Source organism: Dromaius novaehollandiae, chromosome 1, assembly GCF_036370855.1.
Source record: "Dromaius novaehollandiae isolate bDroNov1 chromosome 1, bDroNov1.hap1, whole genome shotgun sequence".
In the NCBI taxonomy this organism is placed as follows: domain Eukaryota; kingdom Metazoa; phylum Chordata; class Aves; order Casuariiformes; family Dromaiidae; genus Dromaius; species Dromaius novaehollandiae.
The window spans coordinates 59,417,968-59,436,249 of NC_088098.1; the positions used below are offsets into that span (position 1 = coordinate 59,417,968).

The following is an 18,282-nucleotide window of genomic DNA, read 5'->3' on the forward strand; positions in this document are numbered from 1 at the left end:
AATTCCTTGTCTGGCACTTCAACTCATTTAATAAAATCATCATGTGTGCCCACCCTGGTCCAGATCAGATCTGCGTTACAGAATGGTCCAGCAGTGCAGAAATCCAGTGCAGGTAAATATGAATCCACAGCCTGGGCTTCATAGTAATAGATACTGCAATTCTGTACATGGGCTGCAGTTTTTTAAAAACACAGAACAACATATCAACCACAGAATGAAGATATACAAGTCCACAGTGAGGTGATGTCATAAAACACGTGCAGGGTCAATGGCTAACATCTCTGTTATAAAAGTTCTATTGGTTTTACCCAAGGTTATTTCCTTGGCTGCCAGAAGTCATTTGGCTGGAGATGGAGTAAGGGGGCTGCTTTCGGGACTTGGAGTGATCTGAGGATCAGAGCAGTTATGTTCTGCCTCTTTTTTAGAAGCTGTTTGTTCCCAGTAACTGCTTACATATTTATATATGTAAATAACTACCACCAATAACTGCACCAGGGGAAGGTATTTTCCTCACATTCTAAATCATGTTCTATCAAGAAAACCAGAAGAGGTGTCCCCAAATTCTGTTGCCTTCCTGCTCCCTCCTGCTGCTAGCTCCAAGTTCCTCTGGGTCTCAAAGGCCACTGACAATCATAGCAAAAAACCAGTCCATTAAGCTAGTAACTATCAAGCCTTCATGACTTTCCCTGCCCTGCAAGTACATGCACCACTCCCCGAGGCCCCGGTGCGAGAACGTCAGGTGTAGCCCCCTCATCCTGTACAGAAAGCCATCTCTCAAGAGGGGGGTGAGCAGAAAGATGCTGCCAAGGTAAGAGATGCCTGCAAGTGCCCCATCTCCAGGGCTGACCTGCAGTAGAACCACATGCAGGAGCTCACCAGGCACGATCTCCACAGGCTCCTCATCCACACCATCTGCTTTTTCCCATGCCTGACTCCTCCATGCAGTATTACCGGGGCTCCCCCTTCCCTACCATGCCTTGTGGCCATTCACCCCAGTCCCTGAACCGTTTGACATGCCCAAATGAAAGTAGGAAGGCAAGAGGAGCCATCCCCAAGGGCTTGCAGCAGGACGAAGGGGCCACTTCTGCCTCTCACCAGGCGAGGTCCTGCAGCCCACGGCAGATGCGTGCCGGCCACAGTTCTGCCCTGGTCCCCAGGGAGAACTCCCCACCAGCACAGCAACCCGCACGTGCAGCGCATTGCCAACAGCTGTTCTGGCTGTTCCCTGTTCTCTCATTTTTATGATGTACTTAAATTCACTTAGATTATTTTTGCCCCTCATCCTCCCACATACAATAATCCAAACCCATTCAGAGTGAAGACGCAGTGTCTGCAACTGCAGAGTTCCTCCAGCATGTCCTCTCTTGCATCGTTAAACTACACTATTAAATAACCAAACATCTCAACTCTATTAGTAATCTTATTATTACAGGATTGTAAAAAAAAAAAAAAAAGAAAAAAGTGTGTGTGTGTGTGTGTGTGGTTTTTTTATGATGGAGCTGCCACTATCTGGAGGAAACCTGTGTTATGCACACACAGAAAAGCACACACGTATTTCATATGGTGCATTGCAAGCTGCACAGAATAGAAAGCAGCTGGAGGAAAATGGCTATAGAGAAATGGTTCTCTTGGGCATCATCTGTTGATTTGTTTTGTTTATAGAAGGAATGAGATTTTTATCTCTGCTCAAAATATAAAATGCTTCCATGGCACTGAGTTCACTGCTTGGCTATGCTCTCACTCAGGAACGTAAATAAGAAGAGAAGGAGGGAGAAAAGGCTTTAGTGTACAAAATCCCTAGAAACGTCAAAAATTAAATAGGAAAATGTCTGTCAAGATACAGTCAAGATACAGTCAAGTGATACAGTCAAGACCTGGAAGAGGAACTGAGTCACCGGCTATCATGGAAGTGAGGGCCTCCTTACAATGCTTGTTATTAGTTTGCTTCTACCAAAGCTGAGGAGGCAGGTCAGTGGACACACTCTTCAAATCCCAAGTCTCAAATCCCAGTCTGAGTCCTGGCAGGATGAACATCCTTACATTGTAAATATACCAGTCCTCACGTGATTTACAGCCCATGAAGGTACAGATGCTTAAGGTCCTTTGATCATCTCATACTTACAAAAATACTCCAAGATCCTTCTGTAACCCTGCTCCAAGGAGGCCTCCTCACTCCTCCGTGTCTTACACCCAAGAACTGATCTTCTCTTTCCTTCAATGGCAGGGCTATATTTCCAAGGAGAGCACCAGACAGTTGCTTTTGTATTCAAGTTCATACCACTTCCATTTATATTAAGCAAAAGTCATGAGTCATTATCATTCAAAGAAATCAGAAATTATTTCTATATTAAAAAAAAACATATCTAAAAATAAAGGCTGCTGAACATCACTCCAGGATAGCCCCACCTAATTAATTACAGACTAGATCTGAAATATTTCTGGAATCACCAACAGGTGTTTGCTCTCCTCAGAGCTCTGTTACCTCGCAGCCAAAGCTCCGGTCTGACTGTCTCACTGAAGAAATGTTTGGGCAACCCAGAATCCCTCACCAGGTACAATGCATCATAACTTTCACAGAGATGCACAACAATCCAGAACATCAGTGCCTTACTCGTTGATGTCTACCCTTATACAAGAAGTACAGATTTTCACTTTTCCTATCACAAAACCTATTCCTAGGCCTATCTCTTGGAGAAGTTTGCTGTATCTCAACCCATAGTGAATCTTTCAGGAAAAATGTTCAAATTGAGATTAATTAAAGTCTTCAGCAAGCAAACAAACTGCATTGATATTTTAAGAGTTGGAGCAAGGCCACCGCAGTCTTGATCACCATTTCTTGTCTCAGCCTCTGATCCTCATCCTAGTACGCAATGTGCATAAGTTCCTTCTGCTGTTCCTTCCTCTCCCAGGGTGGCTGTATTTCATGCCTTTCCCACATTTCAAACCACATGTCTCCATGACCTCTTCATCTTGTTATAGCTCTACTGAGAGAGTGTTTACATAAAAGCTCTTAGGAGCTTTTTGGATGAGAAGCCACAAACACACATGAACAGATTACATCAGATTTATTGCTACTGAATAACTTAAGAGAACACTTAGGGTTACAGGTTCAAAACTCTGCCAATAAGTCTCATCCAAGAATATTCACCCAGCATGAGCTTGATCAGTTAACCGATCACCCATCTCCTCTGACGTCCACTGCCTTTCATCCTTCCTATACTCCCCCTGCAACTTCCAACAAATATCTCGGGTTTATATCAGCTGAAAGGAACCATTCTTTCCCAGGAAGCAGACTTCCCAGGAAGCAGACTTCCCTCTGTCGGCACAAGCATACAGCCACTGCTCTATGCTCTCCTACTCCCAACTTACACCTCAGCTCAGCTTCTTGCCTCCAGCCTCAACTTCCCAAACATACTTTGCCTCATCCCTAACAGCCCCTTTCTCAAGTTCCTGTAGAGTCATAGCCTTTTATTCCCACCCATTATTCCTAGTCCTTCTCTAGCCATTGCTGTTACTCCTTCCTAGGCATCCAGCTTCTTTTCCTATTCAAGAACAAACACCAAACCAATCTAATAGTTTCTATTTTCCCAGTTTATTGCATCCTTGACAAACTCACCCGGACAATCCCACAGGTTCTGCAGACCTACAGAAGACGGGACCAGCCAGGGAAGAAACTATCACAGTGAAAGGATATGGACAGTCTCCCATATGCTAGGTGGCCCCTGCATTAAAACCCTCAGTTCCCTATTGCCCTGCGCAGTCACTCCACCCATAGGAAGCACATGTGATATAAGCAAGTAGATCTAAAAGGAACTGGCACCAGTGTAAACAATGACACAAAGAAGCATGGGAAGAGTCAGGCATTAAACATGCCATTTTTGCAAGCTCATCCACTCTTTTCCTGTAAAAGTGACACAAATGCATTTCCAGCAGACCCAGACCAGAAGATACTTTGAGCTCTTTCTGCTGGCTGTTTCTCAGCAGTTAGCATTCACTACTGAGTTCATGGAACAGCAGACTTTGTTTTCAATGGGAAAAAGAGCCAAAAACAAACCTAGGGAGATAACAGAAAATTCCATCTAGAGGTTTCATGTATGTCCAGAGGAACTGACAAAGACACTAGAGTGGCAACTAAGACATAATTTCTCCATAATAAGTCAATATTTTATTTTAAAATAAGTTTTCAGATGGCTCCATCAAATACTGTACAAAACTTTTCCATAGAAGAGGAAGACATGGCAGTCAAATACATTAACTGTGACTTAGCAACCAGGGCAAAACACACAAAACATTGTTATTTTGAAGCTTGCTGTGAGGGTGAAGAGGAGTGAGGAAGAATACAGGCAACTTTGTTTTAATGAGGAGAGCAGTGTTTAAGGAGAGGAGAGAAGCAGGGACATGGAGGGTTACTTTTCAGCACAGAGGAAGTCTAACCTGTCAAAACTGCCCATTGATTTAGCTTTCCATTTAAAAATCAGCACAGCCAGGCTGGCAGGAAACTTAGGCCACTATCTGAAAGATTTCAAGTGACAAGTCCATGCCCCTTGGAGCCCATAAGGATGCAAAACGACTCACCCCAAGGCAGGGCAGTCACAGGATTTGCCAATTCACTCCCCTGGGGTTCAGGGGAGTGGAGGATTTGTGGCTCTGTCTGGAGGAATTACAGCTGTCCTGAGAGGCCCCTTTGAGCCTGGCAATTAAGTGTACAGACATAGCAAGATACAGCCCCTGTACAATGAGATGAAGTGCCCCACTGCTCAAGTAGGCAGAGCCATCTCTCCAAGGAGGGCGTTTACATGGCTGCCTTTCATCATTTCATTTCAGTTCAATCTAATGCACCAAGGGCTGTGTGTTATGTTCCTAATATAGTCAGCAGATAGAGGCAGGTGCTCCTAGAAGGCAATTCAGAGCACCCAATATTAGATGAGGTGCCTGAACATCCCCAAGACAAAGAAAGCAACCTGCCCCAAGGCAGGGGCACAGCTGAATAAAGCTCCACAGATACCTCCTAGGCAGAAGCTGCCTGGAGGAGAGGCTAGAGCAATCCTCCCTCCTCGCTAGCTCCTCCGCACTGCCTCCGCACTCTCGAGCCAGACCCAGCCCATCCAAGCCCAGCAAGAACAGAAAGCAGCAACGGGATTGCTGCAGGGCTGCGCCTGGCTCCTGCTGGCCTGGTGGCGTCTGTGAGCATTAACCAGCTTGGCAGCGTTCATGGATTATGCTCCATTGGATTCAAGATCTGGAGACAAAGCCAGACAGCATGTGAAGTACATAAGTTTCATGAAAGGATGCTAACCTATCCCTGTAGGGTTACCTTAACATACCACTAACACTATAATGTCCCTGCACTAAAATCAAGTTGTACTGCATGCTTTTATTGAGAGGGAGGGAATAAAGGAGAGGGTTTAAGGAAAAACCAAGTCAATAAGGAATGAGCAAGTAAGGAATGAGTGTCGACCTATTTATCCAGAGTTGTTAGGGTAGAAATACACCTTTACAAAAGCAAAAAACCAACCAGCACTTCAAGGCCTTCAAATAAACACTGCTGGCCATGTAATCTCTAACTTCAAAAAACCTAAACATTGTAATTGGCCTCTGAATTCTACTAAGAGGTGCAAACAAGCAAAACTAAAGCCACACAGCACTAGAGGCTGAGCTACATTTATCAAGATAACAGAGGTGTCATAATTTAGCCTCTGAGGACACCCCAAATAACTTTACTCTGAAGCTGCAAAAGCAAAGCTGGAAAACTTGGCTCTGCCTCTCCCACAAAACAGAGCACTTTGTTTACTGAAAAGCAGCATAATCAAGGTACTGAGTGAACCTCATTCTGGATGATCAAAATTACCTTGTTTTCTGATGAAAAAAATGTATTCAGCCATTCCTTGTATGGCACTTTTCCAAATTATAATTCAGTAGTTTACTCTGCTGCTTCTCAGGCTTGGCTTCATCTAGCTCACCTAGAGATGCCTGATTTAGCTCAAAGAGGAGGCCCTATATTGCTTAGCTGTGGGATCAAATTATGTTTAACATATCAGTGGGAATTCCAGATTTGCTTGATGTAAAGCTGTGTGACAAAGAGAATTTGGGATCGGTGACAAAGAGAATTTGGGATCGGTGATTTTCTTGTCATCAACAGCAGCTTGCTGACATTTCCTGTTGAGTCAGATCCTTCTAACTTCCATAATGGGCTATTTGAATAAAGGGGAGGGAAACAATCACTTCCACTGACATAATGGCCATTTTAGGAAAAAACAGCCAGGGGTTAACAGAACATTTAAAAAAAACCCAACAACAACAAAAAAACCCCTTCCCTGCCCCCTGCCCCAGTAAACCTGGTAGGGGGCACACTGCAAACTGAGCAACTGCCAAGCTGTAATAAGGAAAGACTCTTTAGGGACCATAATCTTAAGCCCAAATCTGAGGTCAGCCACCACTGTAGGAGTGACGTGCAAAACTGAGGAGAGTTCAGCAGGGAGAGCTGGTGAAAGGACAGCCTGGGCCAACCTGCAGTACACGAAGAGCAGTCCCTGAGCACCTTTGAGGGAGCTGTGCTTTCTGCCTGCTGGTAAAACAAGCAGGCTTTAGCAGCTGAAGATGAGGATACCTTTCTGAACTTCTTCACTCACTGAACCTTGTATGAGAGCAAAGCAAGATATCATTAGGTATGCATGCTGGTGCTCCGTACCCATGCCTCTGTTTCCAGTCATGGTGGACCTAGAGCCTTCTTTGATAGCAGCAGCAAGAGCTGGAAAAGCTCATGCATATCCCACACACAGTTGGTGCTCCTTTAAGAGATGATGCAAGTTTTGTACTGCCTAACATTGGCTCTGGCGGGAAGCGTTATCTGAATGTGCCAGAGAGAATAAGCTGCTCACCCTATACCTGCATGCGGATCATAGGCCTAGAGCCCCACACTCAAACAACTCTTGTAAACACCAACATTTTTAAAAGCAGGAAATGGTCCAAGGTCTATTTTTAGGTGGCATCTAGCTGGAGAAAAAGATCTGAGATGTATTTGATCTCACATTTGCTTCACTGAGGCCCAAACAGCAAGGTTCTACAAAACCAGAATGAAATTTTATCTAGAGACAGGTATCTGTGAACTTCATTTTTCTTTCATAGCCCTTCCCAAAACCATATATTTAAGTAACGCAAAACAAGCAATAGTATTGAAATCATCTATACACAATACTAGCTGTCCTAAAATTTTAAATTCTAAAGCAGTCTTGTACAGATGTTGTATCAACTGATGAATTCTAACACACATTGTCCCCAGTGCATAAGTATCTCCTCTGTCTCTAACTGTATGCAAACATCTAGGCTTAAGACCAGAGGAACATTTTTAAGAAGTTGTTTTAATTTTCATTCTTCTCAATTAAAGACTGCAAATGCTTTGGGTCAGTGTTGACTTGTTACATAACGCATAGACCATACCTAGATCCAGTGGGACCTGGATCTTTCAATGTCTACACACTGCTGCAATACAAATCATCATTAAAATTGCTTTAATGTAAAAATGGTATCTTTCTGATTCATTTTATATGCCACTAGTATATATTTTACTATGTTTGAAAGCATGCAATTAGACACACATCTTACAAACATAAACAAACACCTCCCATCCAACCCCCAAGTGTCTAAAAAAACCCGGGTTTGTTTAGACAAGGGGTTGATGATCCAGTTTGAACACAGGTATCGGAATGCTGTGACAGCTTCTTCATAATGCTAACCTTATGGTACATTAAACTTTAAAGCAAGATAAACTCCTGCTTTCATTTTATCAAACATCTTCCTAGACAGCAAAAAGAAAGACACAAAACAATGTTTTCAGCTACAACCAAGCCAGGGAGACCCAACTCGGCATATGTTTGAGATGAAAATGAACAACGCTTTGCACTGCCATACTACTGTATTTTTTGCTAGAGAACATCACTGTAAATGCTAAACCTCATATTCCTCCCTTAAAATAGTATTTATTTTTATTTCACACCTGAAAGAAACTGAGATTCACTGAGTTTAAGTGAATAGAGACAGCGGTCTGTGGAACTGAGGAAGAAAGTGCTCTTGAGAACAACTATTCTGATAATTAGTTTGACTAGCAGAAGCCACAGAGGGGGAAAAAAACAATGACAAGATATTTTTCAAGAGTGCTCAGTGTTGTGCCACTGGTTATTACTGGACTTCATGTACTAAGCTGGATTATGCCTTTTCGTGGGTAAAGTAATAACAATTTCATTGTCTATCACAATAGTAATGGTATAGCAACATCCATATAAGAATCCACAACATGAGGGTGGCAGGAAGAGACTTTTTTTTGACCTACTGACAACAAGTAGAAAGGACAACCAAGTCTTTCTTCAGATCTGGAGAATAACAAACATCACGCTTAAGCACATTAGTTAAATTAACAGTTTATGAAAAAAGCAACTTCAGATGTGCTCTTCTTGTTTCAGATCTGAAGAGACTGTGTACCCAAAAGCTCCTCTGTTCTCTCTACTCCCCCCACTAAATCAGCTGACTTTAAAGGTATTGCCTTTCCCTATAGCTAGCTTACTTAAGGCCATGTGGGTTGCTTGTGAAGGACAAAAACATTAAGGGATTATAGTCACCGAATTTTCTCCTGACTTAAAATTGACACAATAAACTACAAATACACCCTCATTTTACATTGATGACGATACATGAGAAATGAGAGGTGTGCTATTAGAGGCTTTGTTATTAAAAAAATTATCTAACTTCATTGTGCCATAAATAACAGCCTAAAGAATGACCAAATCATCCAAGTTTCCTCTTAAGACCTGTAACTTCTTTAGAGGTTTATTTTTATGCAGCTACAGCCTCGCCTTTCTTCTCCTTCCCAATCAACCCTCACTTCTCTCCCTGTTTCATATGACCTCACCTTACCCAGAAATGCAAAGAGATTGGTCTTATCACAACTTAGCAAGATACCACCTGTCAGTCGAACTGTGATAAATCACAGCTGCCCTTACAATACACACACTAACAGCTACTGAGGCTTAGTCGATGGGCAGTAACTGAAGGGGGGTCATTTAAACCACAGAGTATCCCCATCCACAAAGATCATGCTAAGGAAATAGGTCAACATGACAGTTGCCATCACCATGTTACTATTCTAGTGTGCATTAGACCTACTGACTCTTCTCTCTAACTGCCACTGCCTTTTGTTTAGATTCCAAGTTTTAGATTATAAAATGAACTGCCAATTCTTTGTACTCACACAAGTTGACACAATATGACCCTGATCTTGATCGAACGTATGCCACTACCACATCTAAATTTTAACAGCAAATATTCATTCCTTTCTTTCCCTACAACTGTCTTTCTCAGAAGATGGCAGAAATAAAGCTTGAGAAAATAAGAGTTCAGAAGTTATTAAAAAATGAGAAAAAGGCTTATCATGGCAGCATCCAAGGAACTTGAGCAGTTATTGCTTTATTACTACCCCTGCCATACATAATGCTTGTGTTTTCTAACTCTTAGAAGAGGTGCACAGTGGGGTATGCAACACGATTGCAGCAAAACACATTCTCTCGAATTAGGGACCTGCATGTCTATTAGCAACCTTTTATGTACTGTTTAAATAACTCCTTGCACCCACTGTTTGAGCCATGAATGAAGGAGGTTGTCTGTGTATGCGCACTGAGTTTTGTTCATCTGTTTAAACACAGAGCTGTGCTATAAAAACCCTTATAAAAAACAGCAACAACCACACTTTTTGCAGCAGATGTGCTTCAAGCCATTAACCTTACAGATTTAGTCTCTGCATTACACTGAAATAAGTGAATCTGAATAGCTTAGTCCACTAGGCAAACCTACCAGCATCCCAGAGACGTTGTCTAACATGTTTATTGCAAGTTTAAGAAACAACACCAGGCTGTCATTGGAACAGTGGCCTACAGGCATCTGTGTCTTTAACAAGCTATCCTAAAATCAACTTGTATCTGCACATCAACAGCAGCAGTTATACTAATATGACTACTGTGACTGTAGTAATAGCCACTAAGCATGTAAGAGTACAAAACCTCTTTCACTTGTAAAACTCCAGCTTTCTTTACACAACAACTTCACAAAACACTCATCTTTAGCTAGGCAATGAGAAACACTGAATGGTTTCTCTCTACTGAAAAGTAATTTCCCAACTCACTTCTAAGGTGCTGAGAAACTCTAAATCACACTTTTTGAAGCTTATATGGTAAGCACTCAATTCAGCAGTTGAGTATCCACAGTCAGGAACCCGGCTTAACTTTGACTTCATACTGCTATTAAAGTTAGGCCTGTTTATATCAGGGCTTCTTCACTTCAACAGGAGGAACAACCTTCTTTTAATTTTAACTAAAAATGAGGCTCTAGAAAAGCACATACCAGAACATACAGTACATATACACAGCAGCTCTGTGTCTTCAGAGACCTGAGTACGTTTTGACTTTTTATTAAGTGGAAGCATCAAGCTTTTACAGCAGTCCTTCAGCCGTCAGGAGCTCACCAGCCCACATGCCACATTTCTGAACTCTGGGACTGCCTTTCCCTCCCTCTCACTTTAAGCTTACAGAGATCCATAGGCCAGCATGGATTTATTGACAGATCTAGTGTTGCTGGTCTTTTTCCAAGGATAGCTCAAAGTCAGTGGAACTTCCACCTTGGTGATAATTTCAGCCAGAGGTTTAGGCAGATCTAATTAAAAAAGAGCAGGGTCACCAACGTACTTGATATGGCAATGCACATCCAACATGGGCCTAACTTGACTCTTAAATCTCTCTAGACTCTCTCTTGACTGACAAGGAGACTGAACAAAGCTCTAAAGAATCAAGAAACACGTGCAGAAGTGATCCCTCTTTTATACTACTACAATGACTGATAAACTCATGGTTCGATCACTGTTTTCTTATAGCTCAGCTTTGGTTTTTCTTCACAGGTGTTTTTTCTACCACTGTCCCCAAATCTTTTTTTTCCTCCAGTACACAAACAAATACAATTTTTAAAAAAAAGTGGTTGACTGGTAAGCAGGATTTGAAGAGGTATTGCAGTAAAAACGCAGTCAGAAAAGCATTCCCAGTTCAGCTACTTTAATTTCTGAAATAAATTATCTGGATGAAGATTTTTTTTCCATTTCAGCACACTTCATTGCAATGCCTGCCGTGGTTTACTATTAGGGCTGCTGTCATTCTGATTTGTACCCAGTACTCAATGTGGGAAGAACAAGAGAGGAAACTCAAGCAACAGTTAAAGTGTCTGTAAACTTAAGCTGAGGAACCTGGCAAGAGACAAATGCGCAGCACAGTACAGAAAGAGGTCCAGCAAGACTCTGCAACAAGTACTTCGTTTCTTTCTGACCGGCACCAATATTCCTGTAGCCTACAGAAATTAGTAGGAAACCAACATTAATAAGTTCTTAGATTCTGAAGACAATTTTTATTAATAGTTGGTTGGTAAAGCACTTCAGAGAAAATATTTCAAGGAGAGAAGTCTCTAAAAAGCAACATGACTTTTTAGTAAGCATTTATCTCAACCTCTGCATCCAAACCAACTCCCTCCCATATCCCTTTTACCCAAATATCTTCCTGCTTCATCTTAAGAATAAAACAACTGTATAGATGTTTGAGGAACTTCAGCAGGTTGCACATGACATACATCCCGTATTATCATGAATACACTTACCAATACAGTAGAACCAGAAAGACCACTAGCAAAGCCAGGGTGACAGTTGTGCTATTCATTTCTGTGGAAGCAAACGCCAGAAGATCTCCAAGCTCCATTTTCCTTCACTACAGTTCCAGCCTTGAGTGGTTTGAGTGTGTGCGCAGGGGAAAGTCTTCTCAAGAGCTGATAAAGCCTTCCACAGCTACATGAATGACATCTGCAATGAAACAGGAACCAAGAGAGCAAAAACACATCAAGTCAAGTACAAACTGCAAACCTTTCCTGTTCTCATCGACTGTACGCTTAGAGAGAGAACTTGAAGGCTTCCTGAGTGGTAGGATGTAGCAATTTTCCCCCCTCTGTTGTTGACTGTCATGTCAGTAAATATTTACATAGCCATTGCTTGAGACATCAGTGCTGTCCAATAGGTTTTGAGATGCACGTGTGGGAGACTGGGGAAAAATGTGGGAAAAAAAGAGGGGAAAAGAGCCTGACCACAGTACAGATCATGGAAGAAGAAAATAAAAAGACCCTCAGTAATGCCTTGGTGTACAAATGCTGACATTCTGTGAAATAACAAAAATAGAGCATTTCTGCAATAGAAAACTTCATTAGCAGTTAATTTCCAAACCGATTATACTCTAAAGAATAGGACAAAGTCAATTTTAAATTAGCCCAACTAAAAGAAGGGATTAGGGGAAAACTCACCTAATGTCACTACCAGAAAACATATACAGAAAGAAAAAATAAAGGGCAGTAAAACCTAACTGTGACACCAGGATCTGTAAGTCAGCATCAGTCACGACTCTTAATTCACGCAAACAGGATTGTTTGGCTATATCATGTCAGGTTCAGGAGTACTGAGCAAAATTTACTGGCTCAGTGCAGTGCCCCTCTGGAGATACAATGCAGGGGTAGCCAAAGTATTTCCAATATCAAGGACCACTTTAATATAGCCACACTGACTATTTCTGCACTATGGCACAGTCAAGCTGTCACACTCCCTCAAACAATCTGCACAGGAACACCCAAGCTTTGACTGCAGTTCAGGAAATGGGCTGCCCATAGCATACAAATTCCTCAGGTTTCTTCCATATTTTTCTGCCTGCAAGCCTCAGTCCTGTTTCAAGCATCTGATGCAGTCCAATTAGAGGGGTCCCCCAGAAAGCAAACCTTGGAGCACTTCTGTGATAGAAGACCATCAACTTGTTGCATATAAAGTTATTAAATGCTAGTATTGGAAAATCTTCAGGATTACAACATGAGCAGGAGCAACTTGCAAGTAAACACCCTTCCCCACGATAAAATTCCCAGGAACCATCCAGTATCTTTTGTTATTACTGAAACTAGAAACACCCACATACGTACCACACCCTTCCCACATATTCCATACAACCTATTTGAAAGTTAAGAAAATCGAAACTACCCAGAAAACTTGTTTTGTGAATTATATGGTAACCTTGAGAAACAGGCATTCTGCACATCTGATTCCCATAACACACCAGATGAAGAGTGGTTTCTTTTCATACAAGCCCCTGAGATAATAGCTTAGATTTAACGTGCAAGGCTTCTCCAATATCACTGTATTACATTTCCTGCTCTTATCAGAGAAGTTAATAATATAGGTATCAAAAAAGTAAAATCTCTAACACAATGGAGTTTAATTTTAAGAAGATTTGGCTCTCTTCTAACTGAATCGCTGCTATTTTGGTTCTCTGCGCTTCACAACAGCATTAATTCCCTTCCAGCCCCAGATCCTTGCAGAATAAGTAAAAGGTGTTAACCAGCTCATCAGCTGCACAGAAAAGCACAGTAGTTCCCAGAAAACCTTGCTTATTGCATTAACAATGCTATTGCTATTCTGGGTCAATAACAGCTCTGCCAGTCTGCTGCTGCTGCTAAGCTCTCCAAGAACAACTGCAGTAAGATTCAAGGGCAGAGACGCAAGGGATTGATCAGTGGGCACAAGCCAGTCCCAAGCAGGAACTGATCCTGTGCGACTGTAAGGAAAAAAACAAACAAACAAAAGTCCCCCAAAACCCCAAACAAGTATTCCATGTGCATTAAAAACTCCTCAAAAAAACTCCTATTAAGATCAGCAAACAGAGAGTCAGCTACAGACCTTGCTTAATTTTAGAAGTACACTGGAGCCTTTTCCCAGGCACACTGGGAGGTAGGTGGGATGAACACTTCTTAAACACACGCATTACGAAGGGAAGTAGGCTTTCACATCAGCATCCAGTTTGGAAGCAAACACATAATCAAGTATGTTCCCAACAAGAACAAATCATTTCTGGTTGTTGATGTTGGGGTTTTCGTTTTGTTTTGTTTTTTAAACCGCAGCACCTGTTTCTTGCTAAAGGGTTTTTTCTTGGCATCTCCAACCACGAAGAAGGGCGGCACACAGCATTAATTCTAAAACCCACCTGGAACATGCCTCACAACAAGCCTACACGCTTGTATTTATCATCACAAAGTCCTTCAGTTCCCTGAAGACACACTGTCTCAGAAATCTATGTGATACCTTCTGGGGGGAAAATACATTTGGGGACAGGGGTAGGTAGGGGTCAGGGAAGGAGACAGCAATAAAGATAGGCTATTTACCAGTCCTACCTCCAGTGTTCCCTCTTTCTTTAGAGCTCATTTGCATGAGAAATACCACCCTTATTAACTAGTTAATAGTACAGATATTTTCCATCAACCTCATCATTCTTTTTGTGCAGACATGCTGGTCAGGCTGATGACGATAAGGATATCAAACCGCTATGAAGTCAGGTATAAAGTCCTCACTAGCCACATGCCGGAGGAAGCCGAAGGCAAGCAGAAGTGGGAGAGAGCCTGTTCCAGGCAGACCGCTGTGAGTCAGCGGCACTAGCTGTGCTTGCCCTTGTACGGCTTCTCTCCAGGTTGCATCTACCAGGCTTCGCAGCTCCTCAGTGTGGTGCCATCTGGGCTCTCCCCTTCGGCAGCAGGGTGAATCCACAGATCTCCACCTTGTTCTACACAAATCTGTGCTCAGGGTCTCATATCCCATCACACCCCTCATCCCCCAGCACTGCTGTAACTGCAGTCTCGGCACTCCCCAGCAAAAGGCAGGCCCACAATGCAGAAGCCATTCGATCCTAAACAGCAGAAGATTCAGCTTCTCTGCACATGTTTGCAGCAGAAAATGTTAAAAAGGGAAGTACATTATTGCATTTTAAGTATGAGAAGTTGAAGTGTTCCTCAAATGAAAAGAAAAGAAACCCCCAACATCCACACAGTCCAGGTTTTCCAGGAAGCATTCATGCCTTAAAGCCTTGCTTGATGTAACTCCAAGAATAATTTTTGCAGATGCACTTCCAAAACAATGCATTTCAACTTCAAAATGAATACAAGCGAGGCAGCGAGCCTCAGCAATGCTTGACACGCACAAGTGTCTTTAGGACATGAAATACAGAACTTAGTGAATTAAAAAAAAAATAAAAGAAGTATTACAGAACTTCTCAGTAGGCCTAATTTTTGTTAAGGCTTTTGACCTAAGTTTTCAAAGCATTTCAAATGGAAAATAGTCTCATGCATTTCACAGAGATGTAAACTAATGACTAACCAGCTAGGCTAACCATGAACTCTTGCTAAGAACCTATTTCAATTCCTCTCATACTATTCTATTTGGTATGTTTTAGGGCTGTAATAATCTAATTAAGAATGACCTGCCTCTACTTTACTGTAAATGAAAGAGTGTTACGATTTCATTTTTCATTTTATAGCAGTTCCTCTTTGTAGAAATTTGTAGCATGGCCTTGAGATCAAGGAAATTCTGTTGTATAGACAGCCTGGCTACAAAATATTGCAAATAAAATGCTACAGAATGGCTTAAAGAAAAAGAAAACATGAGATTAATCAGAGACTGGTTTATACATAAGCTTTAGCAAAGCCCACGTACAAATGTGTATGAGTGTATACGGTATTAATTTTATCTTAAAGAAAAAAACCTTTCCAAAGCCAAAACAAATTTTTAACATCTTTAAGGTAGACCAATTGAAAAGATCAAATGTACATTTCACAAAGAGATTCTTATATTTAAAACAACCTAATAACCAAAGTACTGGGAATAATAATGCATTCGTACAGAGGGATTTCCAGCTGTCTAATATGACTTCATTATTACTATCCCTGTTTACAGACTGACCAAGCAGATTAATCAGGTGATTTCATACTCCTGCACGATGAGCTATGGCAAACTACGCAAAGGGCAGACCACTAGGACATCAGAGTCCATTTACAAAGATCCTGCCCTGCATTCAAAACAGGCAGGAGCACTGAAGGGACACCACGGAGTCGTGCCAGTTTCTTGAACCACCTTGGAGAAAGTCACGCCAAGGAATTGTTTCTCCGGGAGGCAAACGCTGTAACTGTGAGACCGTGCCGGGGAAGCTGCTTTCATGGCACTTCCTACTGAGAAACAGAAAGATCGACTTTCATACTGGAATGGTTTCCTAAGTCAAAACTTGGTTACATTAACCTAAATGTTTCTCAGAAAACAGGCAGCCAGCTTAAAATTGGAGGAAGTCTAAAATATTATGCAAACTTGTACTTTGCTAGCAAATTAAATCTTAGCTGACTAAAAGTTATGGTACTTCAAACTCAGTCAATATCACAGGGGCTAAAAAACCTCATTATGCTAACTAAATGTAGTGCCATTGTACCAAGTCTCCTCTAAAGCAACAAGCTGTGAGATATCCTAGTTATTTCAAAGAACACCACTTAGAAATAGCACAGATTTTGTGGTCAAAAGGAATAACAGTTTCTTCCTCTTGCTGTGAAAGTTAGGAATGAGTTTCTAAAATAAAGTTACCTTTGCTAATAGTGACATTAAGATCTTCCAGCCCCTGTGAAATTCCAGAGAAAGCAGAAATAAATGTAACATCTGCTGCTCACGGCCAGGCATTTCTAAGCGAATTGACATTATTAAATAATCAGTAACTTGTTTATATTTCTATAGCTTGCTTTAGAAACACTGATTGATTCGAGCAAGCCTATAATTTCATTGTGCTATAAACTTGACTAGAGATAAGTATGGATTTATGTTCAAGGATCAATAGTTCCATGTTGATAATAAAAACCAAAAAATCCTGCCTAGACTACTCTCATACAGGAACAGAGCCATATAAATTTTTGCCTTTGTAACAATAAAGTGATAAGAACCAATAGGTTATAATTCTTTGTATGAAGTTCAATTTTTAAACACATGAAAAATATCTAGCCTTCTTTGTTTGATTGAAAAGCTACTTCAGATAGCAAACTCAAAGTCCAAATTCTCCAATCCGTGTTTCAGTGCTGGGCTACAGAACAAAAGAACAGTGAAACACTTAACAAAGCACCTTGTTCTGTAATTTCATTAACTAAATTGCGCTTAACAACTTCCCTTCCACACATTAGCTCATGGAATTGACAGCTAAACATATAAAGCCTGATCATTTTTTTGCACTCTGTATATAGGAAGACCCAGAACACCATTTTTCCCCAATTAATGGAAATATTTGGGGAGTTTGGCATGCTAGCTGGAGCTACTACATTCTCCACCTTACCTCTCCAGTTCGTAGTTCAATAATTTTATTATGAAAGCCCTTCAATACGATACAAAGAGATTTCTTCAGAGAAAGATTACACACAGCCTTCCTAAAAGCAGGGCAGGGGTTTCGGAGGCAATTAGCCCCAGTAATCGGCATTTCACAGAGCAGCGCCAACAGCTCCCGGATTGCCAGCTGGCAAAGTCCTAGCCATTACATAGTTTGAGTTGCCCCAATGGAAAGAGGAAAAAAAAGAAAAAAAGAAGAGGAATCAAAGGAACAAGTAGAAAGGACAAAGGTGAGAATAACAGCCAGGCAGGGGAAGAGCTCAACATACTGTCCCAGGGTTTGCACAGCTGGGCAGCTGCAACCATCCATGCTATTTTCTGCGCGTGAAAAAGACATGTCAAATACAGGACGAACAAATTGCTCAGTACCTCTCAGAAGCTCTGGATCGGGCCCTTGGCCTCCACCCACGGGGCTCAACATGGGGGCAGAGCCAGAAAACAGGGTCCATCGACTGCCCCAGTGTGGCGTGGGGGTGAGCCGGGGCAGCCGGAGATGGGGGCAGAGATGAGGCTGGAGACAAGGCTAACTGGGGGCCCAAACTCAACCCAGGAGACAGAGCCAGGGATGAGGCACCTTCAGCCGAGGTCCACAGCCCACCCAGCAGAGAAGGGCAGCAGCAGGGCTGGGGACAGGCACACCTGCGATGCAGCTCAGGCAGGGACAGGCAGCTCAGGCACAAGCATAAATGAGGCCACATCAGAGGGTGGAGGTCCCAGGTGAGGCTGGTAAGGCCTAGCGGTGCCCCCAGGGCCTGAACAGGCTCAGTATTTAAGGCCTAGAACAGGTAAAAAAAGATTATGATGCACCAAGGGAGCAGGATATTTAACAGTAAATTCACCAACACAGCACCAGTCCCCTGTTGAAACACGCAATGACAAAAACGGGAGACACCAAAAGTCTCAAGAACCTTGAACTTCTGATGAGCAAAGAAGCATTCCTCACCCCAGCTCCATCACTACTCTTCCAAACAGTACGTACTCCCAGAAGGAGTCCCACAGAT

General features: G+C 42.1%; 1 protein-coding gene across 2 annotated transcripts in view; it reads right to left on the reverse strand.

The window, feature by feature from the left end:
* TBXAS1 (thromboxane A synthase 1) overlaps positions 1-18,282 on the reverse strand; it is a 244,347-nt gene that overhangs the window by 219,447 nt on the left and 6,618 nt on the right. The window contains exon 2 of one of the 2 annotated variants that reach the window (XM_026119805.2): positions 11,680-11,878. In XM_026119805.2, the coding sequence (XP_025975590.1) occupies positions 11,680-11,777 (98 nt within the window). In that variant the 5' untranslated portion in view covers positions 11,778-11,878. Of the gene's footprint in view, positions 1-3,616; positions 3,719-11,679; positions 11,879-18,282 lie in introns of those variants that run through there. The other variant, XM_064513928.1, reaches the window with a different exon arrangement.